At 40.9% G+C, this 25,073-nt stretch overlaps 1 protein-coding gene across 2 annotated transcripts in view; it reads right to left on the bottom strand.

Annotated features, from left to right (window-relative positions):
* Window positions 1-25,073, bottom strand: part of ZSWIM5 (zinc finger SWIM-type containing 5) — a 288,792-nt gene that overhangs the window by 34,326 nt on the left and 229,393 nt on the right. For both annotated transcript variants that reach the window (XM_082454999.1, XM_082454998.1), the window contains 3 exons: window positions 17,766-17,914; window positions 16,026-16,176; window positions 1,076-1,255 (listed from right to left, as the gene is read on the bottom strand). In XM_082454999.1, coding sequence (XP_082311125.1) covers window positions 1,076-1,255; window positions 16,026-16,176; window positions 17,766-17,914 — 480 coding nt within the window. The remainder of the gene's footprint in view (window positions 1-1,075; window positions 1,256-16,025; window positions 16,177-17,765; window positions 17,915-25,073) is intronic.

Below are 25,073 nucleotides of genomic sequence, written 5' to 3'. Positions count from 1 at the left end.
TGAGAAGACTTAAGAGGAAACAACATCCTCAAATAAGAACCAGTAACAACGAATAACCAGTATACTGTGACAAGGAAGAAACTGCCAGAATGGAGGCATGTGTTTATACACATGTGACTCTCTCTATGCCAAACCAAAGTCAATACTAAAAGGATAGATTCCTGCATTGTGGAGGTTAGATGAATGCCAGCAAAGGGTAGCTTCAAGTGGCAAGTTGTAGGCTTTTCATCTCTCATTACCTTGGTTGCCTTAAATACACTGATAATCAATTATGGTACAGTAGATGAAGACCAAGCAAGAACAATAATTTAAGTGATTTCCTCCTAGAGGTTAAAAATATCAGTAGATTTATCACTTAAAATAAAAGGGAGGACATGTAAAATCAATGTCTGATAAAATCTACCAATAAAGGATCCCCATGGGCTAAAGAGCAATCAATTGCCAACAGCAAATGGCCTGAGTTAGATGAACTAAAGCTGATGTGAATGTTGATGTCCAGTGATACCTGGTCAGTGGGCTCAAAAGGCAGAGGGTACAATATCACTGTACTGGATTTGTCTTAAAATGGAGCAAGAGTCCTAGCCATATCTTGGAACAATGACCCCCTCCTAGAAATCTGCTGTATAAAAATTAGAGGAAAACAGAGAAAAGTAAGTAAGAAAGGCAATTGTCAGGACATTTTTTTAAGTTTTTTTTTTTTTTTCCTCCCAGGTCTTCTATCATTCCCTTGAGGTAGGTCTTCTGAGCTAAAACCAACCCCAACTGAGGCCAAGATCCATTAGTCATGAAAAACTTGAAGGGTAAAGAGGATTCATGAAGAGGGCTCTAGGAATTTATGCTGGACACTGTAAGGACACTCTAGATGTGGAAAAGGACAGCATCCTCAATGTCAAAGATACAAGCTTACCCTTATTTAAGGTTTGGCATTTCAAGACAAACAAAAGGACAGGCTTTTCTTATTTAGGATGACAATTCTGACAGTCCAAAAGTTGTCCAGCCACCTTTGTTCTCAGGCTTTACCCTCCGACCTTTTGGAGTTCCAGGCATGAAGACGCTAAAATGATATCTGGCTCACCTGAACGGTGACTGGCATTCTGGGGAAGTGCGTTGGTGATGTTGGGCAGCTCATGCCCATAGTTCCCATCCTCCAGGGGACAGACATCCAGGTCATTCCACTTCTGCAGTTGCTGCAGCCAACAGGATTTTTCCTCCAGTTTGCAATGTGGATTTAAAATGATGCACACCCATAACGCCCCTGGAAAAGAAAACAACCCACATTCTTGACATCTCTCCTTTGATGTATGTCTAAGCCTTAATTTTTCAGTTTACTCTTTTCTTCCATTTTTTGTTGGTAGGAAAAGTTTCCAAAACATCAGCTTTTCTCAATATAAAAAACCAAATCTGCTAAAGTTTTCAGAAATGCTTATTTTTCCTTCCCAAAGGTTTCTTAAAGCAGAGTGACGATCTTGATATCTGGATATATGCCTGTGATGATGAACAAGACAGATTTGGGCTTGAATTCTGAGCTCAGATCTGCAGTCCAACAAACATTTATTGAGAGAGTTCTTGTTCAAGACCTTGTATTGGAGAATAAGACCCTGTTCCTACCCTTGAGGAGCTGTCCAATGGGGGAGATAGATAAGTAAACACAGTGTCATTTGAATATGATAAGTGTTAAGATAAAGATATATTCAGGGTACAATAATAGCACAGAGGAAGGGCATTTAGCATAAGAAGGAAGGTGCTCAGAAAAGGATTCAATTTTAGTTGACCTTGGACTTTCTGAGCTTCAAATCCCTCAACTGTAAAACTGAGATCATAATGTAAAGGGCCTAGCATATTATTTGGCACAGAGTGGAATTTAGTATTTCCCTTTTCCAGGGAAAATTGTTTATTTGTACTTGGATTTTGATACTGTTGATCAGCTGTGATGCCTTAAAACTATCACATTCTTGGATCTTCTCTGTCACTATAGCAGAATATCACATATTCCACATAACCAATGAGTACTGTTTCTTTGACCACATCACCCTTCTCTGCAAGCAAACCTGCTTCTTATTTTCAAAGTTGGCTATGTGGCTAAGACAGAAATATTCTCAATCTCAAGTTAACAATAAGCCTGGCTGCAGAGTGTCTTAAGTTAAACATCCTCTGGGATGGTGTTATATCTATAGACGGCGGTATATTCAGACACTATTTCAAGGCCCCTCAAAGTCAAATAGGAATGTTTTAAAAGACCATTTAAGCCTCAATTTCAGGTACTAACTAGAGATGATGAAAATTCATTTCTATTGGCTCAATTCAGTTTTTCAAATCCAAAATGAAAAAGAAACTACACTATGTAATATAATAGTATTATATAATGATGGTTCTTAAGGGGATTATAGTTAGGAGTCCCTCAAAAAATAATTATACTAAAGCATAGTAAATGCTATTATAGCCACATATAAAGTGCTGTGAGAATATGTATGATGGAACAATTAACTCTGTAGGTGGGGTCAGGAAAAGTTATAACATTTGAGTTTGTCCTTGAAGAATAAACATGAGTTAATTCTAGTTAAAAAATGGCTAACTAAATACATATGGTCATTATCAGTCCCTCTTGATACTTCACTAAAATGAAAGTAGAGGGATAAAAACAGGCATAAACTCACATAGGCACAGAGAATGGGAGAGATGAAAGAGAAGAGTCATAAAATTTTGGAATCTGGAAAGCATGTGGATGAGAGATAGCTGACATAGCAGAAGAAAGTTGAAAACTCCATTAGCAGTTAGGAAAGCCCAGCAGCAGACTGATTCATGCTGCAGAGCCCCGCTGAAAGTGGGGCCGAAAAATAGTGGAACAGGTTAGAAGTTTGTCAAAGGTCTCAGGATCACAGACTTCCTCCTCTATTCAAGGTAGCTCAGTGCCTGTTCATTCTCTCTCCTGGAAGAAAACCAGAGCTTTACTCACTGGAAAGATAGATTCAGAGAGGCTCTGGATTGGGAATACTGTGTACAACTGAGGGTGGGGTTTCCATGCGAAAAACTGAGGGATTAAGAAAAATATACATATTGTACAAATGGACACCCTTACCCCCACCATCCAACCCTCTTTCCCTACTTAGTTCTGAGAAGACTGTGACAGGCTTATAATCCAGACATGGTGTTCATGTCCTAGTGTTTTGTGGAAGGTAGAACTTGTGAGTAATAAAATTAGCTGAGGAAATATCTAAGCAAAGTGTTGAAGGAGCAGCCTGGTTTCTATTGACTGCTTATAGTAAAATGCAAGAAGAAAGAAATTAAAGACAGAACTGTGAACCAAAAAGGAAGCAGAACTTAAAGATGTGGAACATGCTCAGCCTATCCACATTGAAAAGAATGAGAAAGCCTGTTTGGGAAAGAATATAATGGTGTGACCCTTAGAGAGGTAAATCTTCATCTTTTATTGTAGGAGTAAAAAGAGAATACCTAGAATTAAAAAATCAAGAAAGAACAGTTATTTAGAAATGTGGAGGCATGTTAGAAAAAGCAGCTAAAAGAATTAAAAATTGCTCTTTCTGAGAAGTAGTAACTGACAATGTGAAGGAATATGGCAGAGGAATATTGTTTTTTATTAAAAAGTTTGTAGAACTCTTTGACACTTTAACCCGTATACATGTATTACTTCATTTTGAAAGAAGAACGAGAGATAAATAGGAGTGGTTTGGGCAGAGAGATCGAGGGAGGGTATATACCCAAACAGGAGAAAGGACATAAGCGAAGGCAAATACGTTCTCATGAGTCATTTTAGTCTCTTTGGATATTTAGTCTGTTGGATGTTTTTTCCTTTTGGTAGAAAATTTTTGTAATATAGCATGTTAGCTTTTAGTACTATTGGGACTGTGAGTTCCTACCAATTACAGTGTCCTTTCTGAACACCAGGTGGCAGGAAATCCCTAATATATAGGAGGTAAAGGAGGTAAAAAATTTCTAACCGTGTGACAGTAAGAAAGATGCACAAATATTCAGATCATAAAAGTTACTTTCTCTACTTTTAGAATTTAAGAATCCTAAAGGCCTCTATAAACCTCATGAAAAAAATTTTTTCTTCACATTGTAGTCTTTTCCTATGGTGTCTGTGTTACACTGTTTGCTGGTTCTTGTAAAATTAATGTAGGGATAGGGTCCCACCCACCAACAAACAAAAAAGATAAGAAAACCTCATCATTTAAGATGAGGGAAGAGGAGCGCTAAGAAAAGAATTTTGAGGAAGCACCAATATTTAAGTTGTGAGCAGAGGAGAAGGAGGAATAAGCAAAAGAGATTAAGAAAGAAAGATAAGAGAGATGGAAGAACCAGGAGAAATTAGTGACACACAAGCCAATCAGCAATGTCTAATGAGGCAGAGTGTCAATATTAGTAACAAACATTTACTTTACAGTTTAAGATGTGCTTTTTGTTTATAGTGAAGTAAAAGATTTTCACATTTAATCTTCATAAGTATAACGAGAACCAAAGAGAGGCCATTAAACTTGGCCTTATGAAAGGCAAAATCAATAGGGTAACAGGAACAGAAAACAGATTGGGGTGAGTTGAGAGAGGCTTAAGAGGTAAAAAAAACAGGGAACTAACTACAGTCATCAAGGAGTTACTATTTCCTAGGCACTGAAATATTAAAAAGGGGATCCCTAGAAAGTGAGTACTTTCACCTGTAAGTTTAAAATGAGTTTTCTGTTTTATTAAGTCATTATGGATTTGTTTTTTAAAAAACTCAAGAGATTGCTGCATCTCTAAGAAAGAGACAAGGTAAAAAATCCTGCAGGTGCCTACATGTAATAGGCATGTAGGGACTGTGTTACCACGATCCAAAAGCAGATTTTCCAGCAACTTAAAAAAAGCATCACTTGAGGATATGGGGAGGGGGAAGGGTAAGCTGGGACAAAGTGAGAGAGTGGCATGGACATATATACACTACCAAAAGTAAAATAGCTAGCTAGTGGGAAGCAGCTGCATAGCACAGGGAGATCAGCTCCGGGCTTTGTGACCACCTAGAGGGGTGGGATAGGGATGGTGGGAGGGAGGGAGACGCAAGAGGGAAGAGATATGGGGACATATGTATATGTATAGCTGATTCACTTCGTTATAAAACAGAAACTAACACACCATTGTAAAGCAATTATACTCCAATAAAGATGTTTAAAAAAAAAAAAAAAGCATCAAAAACTCTAACCAAGGGCTTCCCTGGTGGCACAGTGGTTGGGAATCTGCCTGCCAATGCAGGGGACACGGGTTTGATCCCGCATGCCACGGAGCAATTAGGCCCGTGAGCCACAACTGCTGAGCCTGCGCGTCTGGAGCCTGTGCTCCGCAGCAAGAGAGGCCGCGATAGTGAGAGGCCCGCGCACCGCAATGAAGAGTGGCCCCCGCTTGCCGCGACTGGAGAAAGCCCTAGCACAGAAAAACGAAGACCCAACACAGCCAAAAATAAATAAATAAATTTAAAAAAAAAAAAAGCAAAAAAAACCACCTCTAACCAAGTGTAGGTACCATGGAAGTTAAAATTTTACATAATTATTATATATTAAATATAATAATAAATAATAGCAACAATTTATTTCTTTTTATGGGCTACGCATTATAATAGGCACTTTATATATATTATCTTATTCAGTCTTCCAACTGTGAGGGTCAACAGGTCTTGGATTGGGTGTAGAAGGTAGAAAACAGAGGGAACCTAGGATGACTCAGATTTTCTTTTTCAGCAACTAGATACATCTCACAACCCTGTACTGAGATGGGGAAAATCAGGCTTTGGCGGGAAAAATAAGAGTTCTGTGATGGTCCTGTTAAGTTTGAGATGTTTCCTAGACATGGTGGGAAGCTGGACACTGAGCCTACAGCTCAAGAGAAAGGTCAGGGCTAGAGACATAAATTTGTGACTTGCCTACATCTAGATTATATTTAAAGCCATGGGACTGAATATGATCACTTAGGTACAGAATGTAGACAGGGCAGTGGGTGCTGCAGAATACTCAATATTTAGAAGGGTTGAGGAAAGGAAGAGGAGCCTACAAAGCAGTCTGACAGAAAGCAGCCAGAATGTGGGAGGAAACCCAGGAGGGTGTGGGGTTATGGAAGCTAAGAGAATACGTTTCAAGACGTGTATGGTCAATTTTATTGAAAACTGCCAAGAGGTCAAGTAAAATAACAACAGAGAAGTGGCCACTGCAATATGGAAGTCACTGGTGACTGTAGCAAGAGCTACTTGTCAGTAGAGTGGCAGCAATGAGCAATGGAAGCTCAACTGCAGTGGGCTCGAGAGAGAATGGAGGTAAGCAAATGGAAAGAATGCAGACAAGGTTTTCAAGAAGTGTTGTTTTGTGGGATAGGGAGGGTGGGAGGGAGGCTCAAGAGGGAGGGGATATGGGGGTATATGTATACGTATAGCTGATTCACTTTTTTTTTTTAACGTCTTTATTGGAGTATAATTGCTTTACAATGGTGTGTTAGTTTCTGCTTTATAACAAAGTGAATCAGCTATACATATACATATATCCCAATATCCCCTCCCTCTTGCGTCCCCCTCCCACCCTCCCTATCCCACCCACCCCTCTAGGTGGTCACAAAGCACTGAGCTGATCTCCCTGTGCTATGCGGCTGCTCCCCACTAGCTATCTATTTTATGTTTGGTAGTGTATATATGTCCATGCCACTCTCTCACTTTGTCCCAGCTTACCCTTCCCCCTCCCCGTATCCTCAAGTATATTCTCTAGTAGTTCTGCGTCTTTATTCCCGTCTTGCCCCGAGGTTCTTCATGACCATTTTTTTTTTTAAGATTCCATATATATGTGTTAGCATACAGTATTTGTTTTTCTCTTTCTGACTTACTTCACTCTGTATGACAGACTCTAGGTCCATCCATCGCACTACAAATAACTCAATTTCGTTTTTTTTATGGCTGAGTAATATTCCATTGTATATATGTGCCACATCTTCTTTATCCATTCATCTGTCGATGGACACTTAGGTTGCTTCCATGTTGTGGCTATTGTAAACAGAGCTGCAAGGAACATCGTGGTACATGACTCTTTTTGAATTATGGTTTTCTCAGGGTATATGCCCAGTAGTGGGATTGCTGGGTCGTATGGTAGTTCTATTTTTAGTTTTTTAAGGAACCTCCATACTGTTCTCCATAGTAGCTGTATCAATTAACATTCCCACCAACAGTGCACGAGGGTTCCCTTTCCTCCACATCCTCTCCAGCATTTATTGTTTGTAGATTGATGATGGCCATTCTGACCGGTGTGAGATGATATCTCATTGTAGTTTTGATTTGCATTTCTCTAATGATTAATGATGTTGAGCATTCTTTCATGTGTCTGTTGGCAATCTGTATATCTTCTTTGGAGAAATGTCTATTTAGGTCTTCTGCCCATTTTTAGATTGGGTTGTTCGTTTTTTTGTTATTGAGCTGCATGAGCTGCTTGTAAATCTAGGAGATTAATCCTTTGTCAGTTGCTTCATTGGCAAATATTTTCTTCCATTCTGAGGGTTGTCTTTTGGTCTTGTTTATGGTTTCCTTTGCTGTGCAAAAGCTTTTAAGTTTGATTAGTCCCATTTGTTTATTTGTGTTTTTATTTCCATTTCTCTAGGAGCTGGGTCAAAAAGAATCTTGCTGTGATTTATGTCATAGAGTGTTCTGCCTATGTTTTCCTCTAAGAGTTTGATAGTGTCTGGCCTTACACTTAGGTCTTTAATCCATTTTGAGTTTATTTTTGTGTATGGTGTCAGGGAGTGTTCTAATTTCATACTTTTACATGTACCTGTCCAATTTTCCCAGCACCACTTATTGAAGAGGCTGTCTTTTCTCCACTCTATATGCTTGCCTCCTTTATCAAAGATAAGGTGACCATATGTGCGTGGGTTTATCTCTGGGCTTTCTATCCTGTTCCATTGATCTATATTTCTGTTTTTGTGCCAGTACCATACTGTCTTGGTTACTGTAGCTTTGCAGTATAGTCTGAAGTCAGGGAGCCTGATTCCTCCAGCTCTGTTTTTCTTTCTCAAGATTGCTTTGGCTATTCGGGGTCTTTTGTGTTTCCATATAAATTGTGAAATGTTTTGTTCTAGTTCTGTGAAAAATGCCATTGGTAGTTTGATAGGGATTGCATTGAATCTGTAGATTGCTTTGGGTAGTATAGTCATTTTCACAATGTTGATTCTTCCAATCCAAGAACATGGTATCTCTCCATCTGTTGGTATCATCTTTAATTTCTTTCATCAGTGTCTTATAGTTTTCTGAATACAGGTCTTTTGTCTCCTTAGGTAGGTTTATTCCTAGGTATTTTATTCTTTTTGTTGCAGTGGTAAATGGGAGTGTTTCCTTAATTTCTCTTTCAGATTTTTCATCATTAGTGTACAGGAATGCAAGAAATTTCTGTGCATTAATTTTGTATCCTGCTACTTTACCAAATTCATTGATTAGCTCTAGTAGTTTTCTGGTAGCATCTTTAGGATTCTCTATGTATAGTATCATGTCATCTGCAAACTGTGACTGCTTTACTTCTTTTCTGATTTGGATTCCTTTTATTTCTTTTTCTTCTCTGATTGCTGTGGCTAAAACTTCCAAAACTATGTTGAATAACAGTGGTGAGAGTGGACAACCTTGTCTTGTTCCTGATCTTAGAGGAAATGGTTTCAGTTTTTCACCATCGAGAATGATGTTGGCTGTGGGTTTGTCATATATGGCCTTTATTATGTTGAGGTAAGTTCCCTCTATGCCTACTTTCTGGAGGGTTTTTATCATAAATGGGTGTTGAATTTTGTCAAAAGCTTTTTCTGCATCTATTTATATGATCATATGGTTTTTCTCCTTCAATTTGTTAATATGGTTTATCCCAATGATTGATCTACATATATTGAAGAATCCTTGCATTCCTGGGATAAACCCCACTTGATCATGGTGTATGATCCTTTTAATGTGCTGTTGGATTCTGTTTGCTAGTATTTTGTTGAGGATTTTTGCATCTATGTTTATCAGTGATATTGGCCTGTAGTTTTCTTTCTTTGTGACATCTTTGTCTGGTTTTGGTATCAGGGTTTTGGTGGCCTCGTAGAATGAGTTTGGGCGTGTTCCTCCCCCTGCTATATTTTGGAAGAGTTTGAGAAGGATAGGTGTTAGCTCTTCTCTAAATGTTTGATAGAATTCGCCTGGGAAGCCATCTGGTCCTGGGCTTTTGTTTGTTGGAAGATTTTTAATCACAGTCTCAATTTCAGTGCTTGTGATTGGTCTGTTCATATTTTCTGTTTCTTCCTGGTTCAGTCTAGGAAGGTTGTGCTTTTCTAAGAATTTGTCCATTTCTTCCAGGTTGTCCATTTTATTGGCATATTGTTGCCTGTAGTAATCTCTCATGATCCTTTGTATTTCTGCAGTGTCAGTTGTTACTTCTCCTTTTTCATTTCTACTTCTATTGATTTGAGTCTTCTCCCTTTTATTCTTGATGAGTCTGGCTACTGGTTTACCAATTTTGTTTATCTTCTCAAAGAACCAGCTTTTAGTTTTATTGATCTTTGCTATCATTTCCTTCATTTCTTTTTCATTTATTTATGTTCTGATCTTTATGATTTCTTTCCTTCTGCTAACTTTGTGGGTTTTTTTTGTTGTTGTTCTTCTTTCTCTAATTGCTTTAAGTGTAAGGTTAGGTTGTTTATTTGAGATGTTTCTTGTTTCTTGAGGTAGGATTGTATTGCTATAAACTTCCCTCTTAGAACTGCTTTTGCTTCATCCCATAGGTTTTGGGTCGTCGTGTTTTCATTGTCATTTGTTTCTAGGTATTTTTTGATTTCCTCTTTGATTTCTTCAGTGATCTCTTGGTTATTAAGTAATGTATTGTTTAGCCTCCATGTGTTAGTAGTTTTTACAGATTTTTTCCTGTAATTGATATCTAGTCTCATAGCATTGTGGTCGGAAAAGATACTTGATACGATTTCAATATTCTTAAATTTATCAAGGCTTGATTTGTGACCCAAGATATGATCTATCCTGGAGACTGTTCCATGAGCACTTGAGAAGAAAGTGTATTCTGTTGTTTTTGGATGGAATATCCTATAAATATCAATTACGTCCATGTTGTTTAATGTTATCATTTAAAGCTTGTGTTACCTTATGTATTTTCATTTTGGATGATCTGTCCATTGGTGACAGTGGGGTGTTAAAGTCCCCTACTATGATTGTGTTACTGTCGATTTCCCCATTTATGGCGGTTAGCTTTTGCCTTATGTATTGAGGTGATCCTATGTTGGGTGCATAAATATTTACAACTGTTATATCTTCTTCTTGGATTGATCCCTTGATCATTATGTAGTGTCCTCCTTTGTCTCTTGCAATAGTCTTTTTTTTTTTTAATCATTCATCAATTTCATACACATCAGTGTATACATGTCAATCCCAATCGCCCAATTCAGCACACCACCATCCCCACCCCACCGCGGTTTTCCCCCCTTGGTGTCCAAACGTTTGTTCTCTACATCTGTGTCTCAACTTCTGCCCTGCAAACCGGTTCATCTGTACCATTTTTCTAGGTTCCACATACATTCTTGCAATAGTCTTTATTTTCAAGTCTATTTTGTCCGACATGAGAATTGCTACTCCAGCTTTCTTTTGATTTCCATTTGCATGGAATATCTTTTTCCATCCCCTCACTTTCAGTCTGCATGTGTCCCCAGGTCTGAAGTGGGTCTCTTGTAGACAGCATATATACGGGTCTTGTTTTTGTATCCATTCAGCCAGTCTATGTCTTTTGGTGGGAGCATTTAATCCATTTACATTTAAGGTAATCGATATGTATGTTCCTATTACCATTTTCTTAATTGTTTTGGGTTTGTTATTGTAGGTCTTTTCCTTCTCTTGTGTTTCCTGCCTAGAGAAGTTCCTTTAGCATTTGTTGTAAAGCTGGTTTGGTGGTGGTGAATTGTCTTAGCTTTTGCTTGTCTGTAAAGGTTTTAATTTCTCTGTCCAATCTGAATGAGAGCCTTACTGGGTAGAGTAACCTTGGTTGTAGGTTTTTCCCTTTCCTCACTTTAAATATGTCTTGCCACTCCCTTCTGGCTTGCAGAGTTTCTGCTGAAAGATCAGCTGTTAACCTTATAGGGATTCCCTTGTGTGTTATTTGTTGTTTTTCCCTTGCTGCTTTTAATATTTTTTCTTTGTATTTAATTTTTGATAGTTTGATTAATATGTGTCTTGGCGTGTTTCTCCTTGGATTTATCCTGTATGGGACTCTCTGCGCTTCCTGTACTTGACTGACTATTTCCTTTCCCATATTAGGGAAGTTTTCAACTATAATCTCTTCAAATATTTTCTCAGTCCCTTTCTTTTTCTCTTCTTCTGGGACCCCTATAATTCAAATGTTGGTGCTTTTAATGTTGTCCCAGAGGTCTCTGAGACTGTCTTCAATTCTTTTCATTCTTTTTTCTTTATTCTGCTCTGCAGTAGTTATTTCCACTATTTTATCTTCCAGGTCACTTATCCATTCTTCTGCCTCATTTATTCTGCTATTGATTCCTTCTAGAGAATTTTAAATTTCATTTATTGTGTTTTTCATCATTGTTTGTTTGCTCTTTATCTCTTCTAGGTCCTTGTTAAACGTTTCTTGTATTTTCTCCATTCTATTTCCAAGATTTTGGATCATGTTTACTATCATTACTCTGAATTCCTTTTCAGGTAGACCGCCTATTTCCTCTTCATTTGTTTGGTCTCTTGGGTTTTCACCTTGCTCCTTCATCTGATGTGTGTTTCTCTGTCTTCTAATTTTGCTTAACGTACTGTGTTTGGGGTCTCCTTTTTGCAGGCTCCAGGTTCGTAGTTCCCATTGTTTTTGGTGTCTGTCCCCAGTGGCTAAGGTTGGTTCAGTGGGTTGTGTAGGCTTCCTGGTGGAGGGGACTAGTGCCTGAGTTCTGGTGGATGAGGCTGGATCTTGTCTTTCTGGTGGGCAGGACCATGTCCCATGGTGTGTTTTGGGGTGTCTGTGACCTTATTATGATTTTAGGCAGCCTCTCTGCTAAAGGGTGGGGTTGTGTTCCTGTGTTGCTAGTTGTTTGGCATAGGGTGTCCAGCACTGTAGCTTGATGGTTGTTGAGTGGAGCTAGGTCTTAGTGTTGAGATGGCGATCTCTGGGAGAGCTTTTGCCGTTTGATATTACGTGGAGCCAGGAAGTCTCTGGTGGACCAATGTCCTGACCTCGGCTCTTCCACCTCATAGGCGCAGGCCTGACACCCGGCCCGACACCCTGCACCAAGACCCTGTCAGCCACACGGCCTTACTACATGTGATATACTCTGATTTTTTCTATTCTTTCAACCTCATGATTGATAACGTTTGGGGGAAAGAATGATATTCCGTTCAAAAGTCAGGTCAAATCCTTATCCACTCATTGATTTCTCAATCCAGGATCTTGATAAATAACCACCAAGCCTTTAAAATCCTTGACAGGTCTGTCTCACTGAAAGGTCTTGATCTCATTACTTCCTTTTTTGAGCTAATGTCTGAAAATGGGGATAGCTTGTAAAACTGGTAAAATATTGGCTTTGATGCTTCCTTATCAACATATACACTCTACATGAAGATTCTTCGGGAAATAGAAGGCTGCTGGGTACTGGTACAGACGGGTAACAGTGCCTTAGGAAGTGACGGAATGACAGCAGGCACCGAGAGTGAGATCACAAAACACGTTTGTGCTGCCTACTGGTGGCACCTGATTCACAGGTGCTCAATAAATGGCTGTTACTTTCACTAGTCCATAAATTCACTGGGGGCTCCTGGGTTTCTTTCTTGAACAGCCACAACGGAGGTCTGTCTGTGCGCTCTGCAGTCTTCACACAACCAGAGAAGTGGGGTGACTGCACCCCCTGTGCCACATCCACGCGGCAATCTACATTCTTTACACCCCCCTAGCCCCGCCCAGAGACCTTCCACAAGGCTGTAACCCAGGCCTTAGCCGGGCCCTGAGAGACAAGGCTGTGAGGCTGCCCACCTGGAGTAGAAGCTCAGATTGGGCACCACGCTTCCTGGGACCCAGGCAGCCGTTGTCCTAGGGCTGGAGGAACTGTGTGCAGCTTGATTCACTTTGTTATACAGCAGAAACTAACAAAACACTGTAAAGCAATTATACTCCAATAAAGATGTTAAAAAACAAAAAAAGAATGTGTTGTTTTGAATGGAAGAAGAGAAATGGGGCAGTAATTAGAGGAGGATGGGACCATCAAAGGCACTTTTTTTTTTTTGAGATTGAAACCATTAGAGCATATTTGTATGCTGATGGAACTCATCCAGTATTGAGGGAGAAATTAATGATGCCAGAGAAAGGAGTAACTGAGGAGCAAAATTCTTGAGAAAAGGAAATGGCATAGGAACCAGAGCAAGTATGTAAGGAGTGGCCTTTTATGGGAGCAGAGATACTTTATAGATTTTAAAAGAAGATTTTTAAAAGCATATGTGTACAGACATGGAGAGATGAGAAAACTTCATGTCTGATTGCTTCTGTTATCTCTGGTTCAGGAACTGAAGGTAGTGAGCCCACTCCTCTAAATTCCTACAATCCCTGTCGAGGCCCTCCCCCCAGAGGAGCAGGCCTAGTGACCAGTAAGGAACCCTCAGAGTAGTCAAGGGAAGCATGAACGTACTTGCTCTAGTGTCTGACCCCATAAGGCTTCTCTTAGTGCAGTATTTTTCAAAATGTGGTCTCTGGAACCGTGGCATCAGCATCCCCAGAAAATAGGTTAGAAATGCAAATTATCAGGCCCTACTCCAACCTGTGTAATCAGAAACTCTGGGGACGGGCCCAGCAATCTGTTTAAACAAGTATTCCAGGTGATTTTGAGAAGTTTGGGAACTACTGTCTTTGCAGAATGCTGAGAGTTTCTTGGAATGTTGATATAGCAATTTCGTAGATATGAAAATATCACAATCAAGAGCTTTTCATAATGAACCTAAGTATATGACAAAAGCATTAAAAGCACTGGGATCTAGCTCTGCTTACTTCCTCTTACCTACCTTTGCCCCAAAGGCCAAGCCCAAATCCACAAAACAATCCCATGATTGTCACAGAAATTATTCCCAAGAGATTCAGGCCTCAGATGAAACTGACTCTCTGAAGGCTAATTTCAAATTCTTAAGAAACATGCACTTTGGGAGAAAATAGTACATAACAAGGTGAAACTGAGGGAGATGTTGCAGAAGGATGTTTGATTTGGATTCAGACAGATTGGGGTTCCGGTGTTAGAGCCACCACTTACTAGTGTGTGACCTTGAACAAGTAACTTTTCGGAGCTCATCTGTCTCACCTAAACATATGGAGATGCTGATATGTTACCCTAGAAGGAAGTCCATGCCTACAATTCCTTCTGAGGAAAGAGTGTAAGAAGCTGTTCCCAACTTGCCATGCATTGTGACCCTGGTCACAACTGGTTGGACCAGTAACTTTAGACTAATAGTTCAACATTCCTGTACTTCAGAAAGTGTGATTGTGTCAGAGAGACAGTTTTCTATAATTCTTTATTTTATTCTGTATCCAGAAGTAACCAGAGCTGTCTCTGTTTCTTTGCAACAAACACACAATTACCTCATAGGTTTGTTATGAGAATTACATGAAATAATGTGTGTACAATCTTTAACACAGAGACTGGCACATAACGCTCAATAATGTAGCTCTTCATTATTAATGAGAACTCCAAAGCCATTGGTGCCCCAGGTGATATCAAGAAGCCTTAGCACCCAAATCAAAACCCCACGCTCAGCAGCCCCAAAGTAACTAAGTATAGTCCCAGAGTCATTAAGCCTCATTCCCCATGGCTTTTAGTCCTAAGACTATAATATATATGCTTCGGGGGAATTCACTAAAATCCTAAACTGTAGTTTTTTTCTTGTGCTATTTTGTATGAGTGGAAAGTTTGTCGTTGCTTTCTGGGCTGGAGGGAGTATGGAGAAGCTATATTAGAACTTTTAGAATATGTCGTATGGAAGTTTTCCAGTATAACCCCAGAATGGGGCCATGACTGGATAGTGAGTTCAGAGTATGGAGGATTCTGCAAACAGGGGGAGGAGCTGAGTATTAGCCCTGCAAAACTGGCCTTGGAACAGGGGAATGATAAAGAGAAATAATGACAAAAGAAGATGGCCTTGATGAGAAGAATCTAGAACAGAGAAGCCATTCAGGAGGCCACAGGTCTAATTTAATCTAAAAGTCCCAAGGCCCTCAACCAGATCAGTGGTGATGTGAAGTAAAAAGTGTGAATGGACACTAAATTGCATTCTGAAGGTCAAGGAATCAAATTAATTTGGTAACTGGATGTAGGGAATGAACAAAAAATGAGTGCTTGACAACAAGTTTGATAGAGTAAGAAATGGTGGTGCCAATGCCAGGTTCAGGGGAATCTCTTTTCATAGAAGCCCTGATTTCATCTTTGGGTTTCTCAAGTTTGAGGTGATCAGGAGATTTTTTTCAGTAGAAATGGTCATAGGGCAGCTGCTAATATGAGACTGGAACTCAGATAAGTGGAAAGAAGATGAGGATGAGATCACCATAAAGGAAACTCTGAAGCCATGCTATTGAAAAAAAAGAGTTCTCAAAGGAGTATAGAGAAAGAATAGAAGTCCAAGGCCCAAGTCTTGGAAACTGCCTTATGTCTAAGAGGTTTGTCTGGGGGTGATAAAGAAAAGCAGACCCAGGGAAAGCAAGAAAAGTGAGTTTGGTAAGTATCTGGAGAGCCAGGCTAATGCCATGGAACAGAAGCCAAGGCAAAAGGTTTTCTCTCACCAAAGGCTTCTATGTGGTAATATCTGGAACAGAATGCAGATGTCAATAGCAAAGCACAATGCTGTGGAAGAAACACAAGTGAGTTCAAAACTACTCTGGGTAGCCTCTGTAGAGCCTAAATCTTCTGCCAATTGGGCTAAAGTTCACTTAGCAAGATCCATGTAATGACTGATGGCAAGTGTTCACTAACACTATTGCCAGGGGGCAAGCTGATAGGATAGACATGCAGTTCTCTGAGATATGTGGACTTACCTAGCTCATCCCAGAGCTGCCTGCACTTATCTGTCATGGTTGTTCCTTGCTGCCTCCAGAGTGTGAGTCGTGGGTCAGCCATAAACTGCTCAGTTATTAGTGTCAGCATCCTGGCTCCATTGGAATCTCTCATCCGCAGCATCTCTCGAACCTGACACATAAGGAGGGGCAAGAGTTGGTGACTGCACATCATAACAAAGTAGGAGGAGAAAGAAGGGGAGGAGGGGGAGGAGAAGATGAAGTAACTAAGCACAGCATATCCAAAGAGCCAAAAAGAAGGCCTCTTGTTCTGTATGTAAGTTCTTTGCATGTATCAAGAAAGCCTGCTGTGGGCAATGAGATACCACTTCACACTCACAAGGATGGCTAGAATCAAAAAGCCAGATAATAAGTGTTGGCAAGGATATAGAGAAATCAGAACCCTCATACATTGTTTGGTGGGAATGTAGAATGATGTAGCCACTTTGGAAATCAGTCTAGAAATTCCTCAAATGATTAAACACAGAGCTACCATGTGGCCTATCAATTCCACTCCTAGAGAGAAATGAAAATATATATGTCCACACAGAAACATTGTACAAGAATGTTTATAGCAGCATTATTTATAATAGCTAAAAAATGGAAACAATGCAAATGCCCATCAACAGACAAATGGATAAACAAAAAGTGTGGTATCCATGTAATGGAATATTACTTGGCCATAAAAAGGAATGAAGTACTGACACATGCTACAGCATGGATGTATGTTTTTAAATACTTTAAAATACTATTCCAGGGCTTCCCTGGTGGCGCAGTGGTTGAGAATCTGCCTGCCAATGCAGGGGACACGGGTTCGAGCCCTGGTCTGGGAAGATCCCATATGCTGCGGAGCAACTAGGCCCGTGAGCCACAATTACTGAGCCTGCACGTCTGGATCCTGTGCTCTGCAACAAGAGAGGCCACGATAATGAAAGGCCCGTGCACCGCGATGAAGAGTGGCCCCCACTTGCCGCAACTAGAGAAAGCCCTCGCACAGAAACAAAGACCCAACACAGCCATAAATAAATAAATAAACCCAAAGTTAAAAAAAAAAAAAAGCTAACGTTTAAAAAAAAAATACTATTCCAGGAGAAAGAAGCCAGTCCAGAATAGGGAAATCTATAGAGACAGAAAGTAGATTAGTGGTTGCTTAGGGCTGGGGGAGTGGGGCATGGGGAATAGGGGAGTGATAGGTAAAGGGTATGGGGTTTCTTTTTAAGATAATGAAAATGTTCTAAAGTTGACTGTGGTGATAGCTGTACATATCTGTGAATATATTAAAAACCATTGAATTGTACACTTTTTAAAATGGGTGAATTTTATGCTATGTGATTTATATTTCACTAAAGGTGTTAAGAAAAAAAAAAAAAAACAGAGAGAGAAAGACTGCTGTGAGAGTCCCCAGTTCCAAAATACTAAGTCTCTTTAAAGCCTCATCGGGCAGCCTTGGGTTCAAAGCAGAGGGAAGGTGGCTTCATTACTAATCCCCCCAGGAATGCTAACTCACTTAGAGAGCTGAGCAGAAGGAAAAAGACTACCAGGGTGAGGCAGTAGGGGTCCCTGGATGCAACCTGCTCAAGTCTGCTCTGCTCAGCTCCCCTCCCCACAGTTAGTTTTCAAGCATTCAGTACAGGTAGGTCAAGTGAGCTAGCTACAATGCATGAAGCCAGAAGTGTGGTAAGCCTAGTTTACTTAAGAAAAAAAAAACTTTTCATATCTTACCTTGGCAAACATTGAATTGAGTTGCTTTCCAGAGCCATAGTAACCACCCTGGGAGAGAAAGAGCTTCACTTGTTCTTTCACCTGTTCCTCGTCCAAATGCCAACAGTTCTCATCATCAATGCTGGCCCCAGCTGTGGGGTCAGGGGCACCTGTGAGGAATGGGAATGATGAAATGAATCCCTTGAGTTCCTACCCTACACATTCAGCAGGAGGGGCCCTCTGTGAATCTATTCAGAAACAGGTGGGTATTCTGCCTTAATCTGGGCTTTGTCAATTGTGTGGGCCTAAATAAATGTAAGAGAGCTAATGCTAGTTTCATGTTCACTAAACTCTCAGTTGTATCCTCTTCCAAAGTCTACAAATACCATCCTGGGGGAAAAAGCCCAGAAGGAAATACACAAACATGAAAATAGCGATGTATTTTTTTTCCCTAAGAGAATGACATTTTTTCTTCTTTTTGGTTTTTCTATGAAGTTCAAATAAGCCTTAAAGCACACATATTATTTTAAAATTAAAAAATACTTTCTTAGAAAATAAAAAATTCTCTTTTTAAAGTTCACTATAAAATTGTAGCTTCTCAAGTGGTGTCAACACTTCTAAATTTCTAGAAACTTGCCCCTGGGGACTTCCCTGGTGGCCCAGTGGTTAAGAATCCGCCTGCCAATGCAGGGGACACGGGTTCGAGCCCTGGTCCAGGAAGATCCCACATGCCGTGGAGCAACGAAGCCTGTACACCACAACTACTGAGCCTGCGCTCTAGAGCCCGCGAGCCACAACTACTGAGCCTGCGTGCTGCAACTACTGAAGCCCACATACCTAGAGCCCATGCTCTGCTACTAGAGAAGCCACTGCAATGAGAAGCCCGCGCACCACAACAAAGAGTAGCCCCCGCTCACCACAACTAGAGAAAGCCTGCGCGCGGCAACGAAGACCCAATGCAGCCACAAATAAGAAAAAAAAGGAAAAAAGAAACTTGCCCCTGAAGCACAGGCGGAGTTATATACCTGGTGATATAATTTTACAAATTTGCACTCAAGATATCGTTCATATCTAGGCTCACCTCAGCAACATCACTTAAAACACAGTTTTAGTTATTTATGCATCCCTCTCCCCTAGTAGCCTGTTAGCTCCTTGCTCACAGTTGAATTACCTATAGCACAGTGCTGGTAATATGACAAGCACCGAGGAAATATTTGTGGAATGAGAACTGAATCTTCTTCTGTCACTTTCTCAAAGACAGAGTCCTATGATAAGTTTTTAGAACCCTGTCTCCAAGTGACAAAAGACTGTAAGTCAATACTCTATAGGTGTGGTCATGCAGTCAGTTACAAATTCATGTTGTGTTTCATCAGTACGTCTACCAACCTTCTTGTACTCTAATATCAAAGCCTTGCTTAAATGAAGTCTGCAGAGAAAAGCTGCTCTTCAAAATAAATTTATTTATTTATTTATTTTTGCTGCATTGGGTCTTCATTGCTGTGCATGGGCTTTCTCTAGTTGCAGTGAGTGGGGGCTACTCTTCGTTGTGGCGCGCAGGCTTCTCATTGCGGTGGCTTCTCTTGTTGCAGAGCATGGGCTCTAGGCGCGTGGGCTTCAGTAGTTGTGGCATGAGGGCTCAATAGTTGTAGCTTGCGGGCTCTAGAGCGCAGGCTCAGTAGTTGTGGCACATGGGCTTAGTTGCTCCGTGGCACGTGGGATCTTCCTGGACCAAGGCTCAAGCCTGTGTCCCCTGCAGTGGCAGGCGGATTCTTAACCACTGTGCCACCTGGGAAGCTCCTGCTAAGCTTTTTTAGTGCATCTTATTCTCCAGGGAATCAGGAGGGCTCACACATTAATTTATTCTATAAATACTAATTAACACTATAAGCATCCAGTTTATGGAATCTACTATATGCTACTTTTCTTCAAATGTAGTATTCTAAACCAAGTTCTGATCATATCACTTCCCTGCTCAGAAGTCTTCAGTGATAAACTATTCTTAATAAATGAAGTCCAAATTTAGCTTAGCATTCTGGGCCCTCCCTGGTCAGGCCCTTTTATTTCTAACCTTGGCTTTCCTATACTTATGCTGTGTTTCAGCTAGAAACTTAGTATTCGCAGAAGTCAACGACATTTCCTTATGACTTTACTTATGCTTTTATCCTTTACTTCCCTTCCTCTCCCCACAACCTGTTCTTTGGCCAAAAAACACTACTTCTCGTCAATATTGCCTCAGCTCTATAGTCACAGCTGCAATGAGAAATGGAAACCATAAAGTAAGTATACAGAGAGGCAAATGCTGCCAAAACTCACCTACTGCTTAGTTCACTTGGTAGGACTTTTTTACCCCCTCACTGAATTAGCCATATACCCCATTGCCACCTGTCAAAACTATGTCCATCTTATGCTCATATGCATAAAAAGGCAGTAACACTCTTCCTAGTACTTTATAATTACTTCTCTTAAAGACCTGTTGCATTTTTTTAACATCTTTATTGGAGTATAATTGATTTACAATGGTGTGTTAGTTTCTGCTTTATTACAAAGTGAATCAGCTATACATATACATATATCCCCATATCTCCTCCCTCTTGCGTCTCCCGCCCACCCTCCCTATCCCACCCCTCTAGGTGGTCACAAAGCACCAAGCTGATCTCCCTGTGCTACGCGGCTGCTTCCCACTAGCTAGCTATTTTACATTTGGTAGTGTGCGTACGTCCATGCCACACTCTCACTTTGTCCCAGCTTACCCTTGCCCTCCCCATATCCTCAAGTCCATTCTGTAGTAGGTCTGCATCTTTATTCCCGTCTTGCCCCGAGGTTCTTCATGACCATTTTTTTTTTTTTTAGATTCCATATATATGTGTTAGCGTACGCTATTTGTTTTTCTCTTTCTGACTTACTTCACTCTGTAAGACAAACTCTAGGTCCATCCACCTCACTACAAACAACTCAATTTCATTTCTTTTTATGGCTGAGTAATATTCCATTGTATATATGTGCCACATCTTCTTTATCCATTCATCTGTCGATGGACACTTAGGTTGCTTCCATGTCCTGGCTATTGTAAACAGAGCTGCAATGAACATTGTGGTACATGACTCTTTTTGAATTACGGTTTTCTCAGGGTATATGCCCTGAGAAAAGTGGGATGGCTGGGTCATATGGTAATTCTATTTTTAGTTTTTTAAGGAACCTCCATACTGTTCTCCAAAGTGGCTGTATCAATTTACATTCCCACCAACAGTGCAAGAGGGTTCCCTTTTCTCCACACCCTCTACAGCATTTATTGTTTGTACATTTTTAGATGATGGCCATTCTGACTGGTGTGAGGTGATACCTCATTGCAGTTTTGATTTGCATTTCTCTAATGATTAATAATGTTGAGCATCCTTTCATGTGTTTGTTGGCAATCTGTATATCTTCTTTAGAGAAATGTCTGTTTAGGTCTTCTGCCCATTTTTGGATTGGGTTGTTTCTTTTTTTGATATTGAGCTGCATGAGCTGCGTCTAAAGTTTGGAGATGAATCTTTGTTAGTTGCTTCATTTGCAAATATTTTCTCCCATTCTGAGGGTTGTCTTTTCATCTTGTTTATGGTTTCCTCTGCTGTGCAAAAGCTTTTACGTTTCATTAGGTCCCATTTGTTTATTTTTGGTTTTATTTCCATTTCTCTAGGAGGTGGGTCAAAAAGGATCTTGCTGTGATTTATGTCATGGAGTGTTCTGCCTATGTTTTCCTGTAAGAGTTTGATAGTGTGTGGCCTTACATTTAGGTCTTTAATCCATTTTGAGTTTATTTTTGTGTATGGTGTTAGTGAGTGTTCTAATTTCATTCTTTTACATGTAGCTGTCCAGTTTTCCCAGCACCACTTATGAAGAGGCTGTCTTTTCTCCACTGTATATTCTTGCTTCCTTTATCAAAGATAAGGTGACCATATGTGTGTGGGTTTATCTCTGGGCTTTCTATCCTGTTTGATTGATCTATATTTCTGTTTTTGTGCCAGTACCATACTGTCTTGATTACTGTAGCTTTGTAGTGTAGTCTGAAGTCCGGGAGCCTGATTCCGCCAGCTCCATTTTTCTTTCTCAAGATTGCTTTTGGGGGGGAGCTTCAAATTGGCAGAAGAGTAAGACGTGGAGATCACCTTCCTCCCCACAAATATATCAGAAATACATCTACATGTGGAACAACTCCTACAGAACACCTACTGAACGCTGGCAGAATACTTCAGAACTCCCAAAGGGCAAGAAACTCCCCATGTACCTGGGTAGGGCAACAGAAAAAAGAAAAAACAGAGACAAAAGAATAGGGATGGGACCTGCACCAGTGTGAGGGAGTTGTGAAGGAGGAAAGGTTTCCACACACTAGGAAGCCCCTTCGTGGGCGGAGACTGCGGGTGGCGGAGGGGGGAAGCTTAGGAGCCACGGAGGAGAGCGCAGCCACAGGGGTGTGGAGGGCAAAGCAGATAGATTCCCACACAGAGGATAGGTGCCAACCAGCACTCACCAGCCTGAGAGGCTTGTCTGCTCACCTGCTGGGGCGGGCGGGTGCTGGGAGCTGAGGCTCCAGCTTCGGAGGTCAGATCCCAGGGAGAGGACTGGGGTTGGCTGGGTGAACACAGCCTAAAGGGGGCTAGTGTGCCACAGCTAGGTGGGAGGGAGTCAGGGAAAAAGTCTGGAGCTGCCAAAGAGGCAAGACACTTTTTCTTGCCTCTTTGTTTCCTGGTGCGCGAGGAGGGGGGATTAAGAGCACTGCTTAAAGGAGCTCCAGAGATGGGCACGAGCCGTGGCTATCAGCGCAGACCCCAGAGATGGGCATGAGACGCTAAGGCTGATGCTGCAGCCACCAAGAAGCCTGTGTGCAAGCACAGGTCACTGTCCACACCTCCCCTCCCGGGAGCCTGTGCAGCCCGCCACTGCCAGGGTCCCATGATCCAGGGACAACTTCCCTGGGAGAACACATGGCGCGCCTCAGGCTGTTGCAATGTCATGATGGCCTCTGCCGCCGCAGGCTCACCCCGCATCCGTACCCCTCCCTCCCCCCGGCTTGAGTGAGCCAGAGCCCCCCAATCAGCTGCTCCTTTAACCCCGTCCTGTCTGAGCAAAGAACAGACGGGCTCAGGTGACCTACACGCAGAGGCGGGTCCGAATCCAAAGCTGAACCCCATGAGCTGTGTGAACAAAGAAGAGAAAGGGAAATTTCTCCCAGCAGCCTCAGGAGCAGCAGATTAAATCTCCACAATCAACTTGATGTACCCTGCATCTGTGGAATACCTGAATAGACAACGAATCATCCCAAATTGAGGAGGTGGACTTTGGGAGCAATGATATATATATATATATTTCCCTTTTTCTCTATTTGTGAGTGTGTATGGGTATGCTTCTGTGTATGATTTTGTCTGTATAGCTTTGCTTTTACCATTTGTCCTAGGGTTCTGTCTGTCCGATGTTTTGTTCTTTTTTTTTAGTATACTTTATAGCACTTGTTATCATTGGTGGATTTGTTTTTTGGTTTGGTTGCTCTCTTCTTTCTTTTTTTTTTTATTACTTAAAAAATTTTTTAATAATTATTTTTTATTTTAATAACTTTATTTTACCTTATTTTATTTTTATTTTATTTTATCTTCTTCTTTCCTTTTTATTTTTTTCTCCCTTTTATTCTGAGCCGTGTGGATGGCAGGCTCTTGGTGCTCCAGCCAGGCGTCAGGGCTGTGTCTCTGAGGTGGGAGAGCCAAGTTCAGGACACTGGTCCACAAGAGACCTCCCAGCTCCACGTAATATCAAACGGCAAAAATCTCCCAGAGGTCGCCATCTCAACGCCACGACCCAGCTCCACTCAACAACCAGCAAGCTACAGTGCTGAACACCCTAGGCCAAACAACTAGCAAGACAGGAAAACAACCCCATCCATTAGCACAGAGGCAGCCTAAAATAATAATAAAGTCACAGACACCCCAAAACACACCACCAGCCATGGACCTGCCCACCAGAAAGACAAGATCCAGCCTCATCCACCAGAACGCAGGCACTAGTCCCCTCCACCAGGAAGCCTACACAACCCACTGAACCAACCTTAGCCACTGGGGACAGACACCAAATACAACAGAAACCACGAACCTGCAGCCTGCGAAAAGGAGACCCCAAACACAGTAAGTTAAGCAAAATGAGAAGACAGAGAAACACACATCAGATGAAGGAGCAAGGCAAAAACCCACCAGAACTAACAAATGAAGAGGAAATAGGCAGTCTACCTGAAAAAGAATTCAGAATAATGACAGTAAAGATGATCCAAAATCTTGGAAATAGAATGGAGAAAATACAAGAACCGTTTAACAAGGACCTAGAAGAACTAAAGAGCAAAAAAAAAGTTATGAACAACAGAATAAACAAAATAAAAAATTCTCTAGAAGGGATCAATAGCAGAATAACTGAGGCAGAAGAACGGATAAGTGACCTGGAAGAGAAAATAGTGGAAATCACTACTGCAGAGCAGAATAAAGAAAAAAGAATGAAAAAAACTGAGGACAGTCTCAGAGACCTCTGGGACAACATTAAACGCACCAACATTCGAATTATAGGGGTCCCAGAAGAAGAATAGAAAAAGAAAGGGACTGAGAAAATATTTGAAGAGATTATAGTTGAAAACTTCCCTAATATGGGAAAGGAAATAGTCAATCAAGTACAGGAAGCACAGAGAGTCCCATACAGGATACATCCAAGGAGAAACACGCCAAGACACATATTAATCAAACTATCAAAAATTAAATACAAAGAAAACATATCAAAAGCAGCAAGAGAAAAACAACAAATAACACATAAGGGAATCCCCATAAGGTTAACAGCTGATCTTTCAGCAGAAACTCGGCAAGCCAGAAGGGAATGGCAGGACATATTTAAAGTGATGAAGGAGAAAAACCTACAACCAAGATTACTCTACCCAGCAAGGAACTCATTCAGATTTGACGGAGACATTTAAAGCTTTACAGACAAGCAAAAGCTAAGAGAATTCAGCACCACCAAACCAGCTTTACAACAAATGCTAAAGGAACTTCTCTAGGCAGGAAACACAAGAGAAGGAAAGGACCTACAACAATAAACCCAACACAAGTAAGAAAATGGTAATAGGAACATACATATCGATAATTACCTTAAATGTAAATGGATTAAATGCTCCAACCAAAAGACATAGACTGGCTGAATGGATACAAAAACAAGACCTGTATATATGCTGCCTACAAGAGACCCACTTCAGACCTAGGGACACATACAGACTGAAAGTGAGGGGATGGAAAAAGATATTCCATGCAAATGGAAATCAAAAGAAAGCTG

This window comes from Balaenoptera physalus, assembly GCF_965194825.1.
Source record: "Balaenoptera physalus genome assembly, chromosome: 1".
NCBI classification, from domain to species: Eukaryota; Metazoa; Chordata; class Mammalia; order Artiodactyla; family Balaenopteridae; genus Balaenoptera; species Balaenoptera physalus.
Note: the sequence above shows the minus strand (reverse complement) of the source record. Positions and strands in the feature narration are given on the sequence as shown.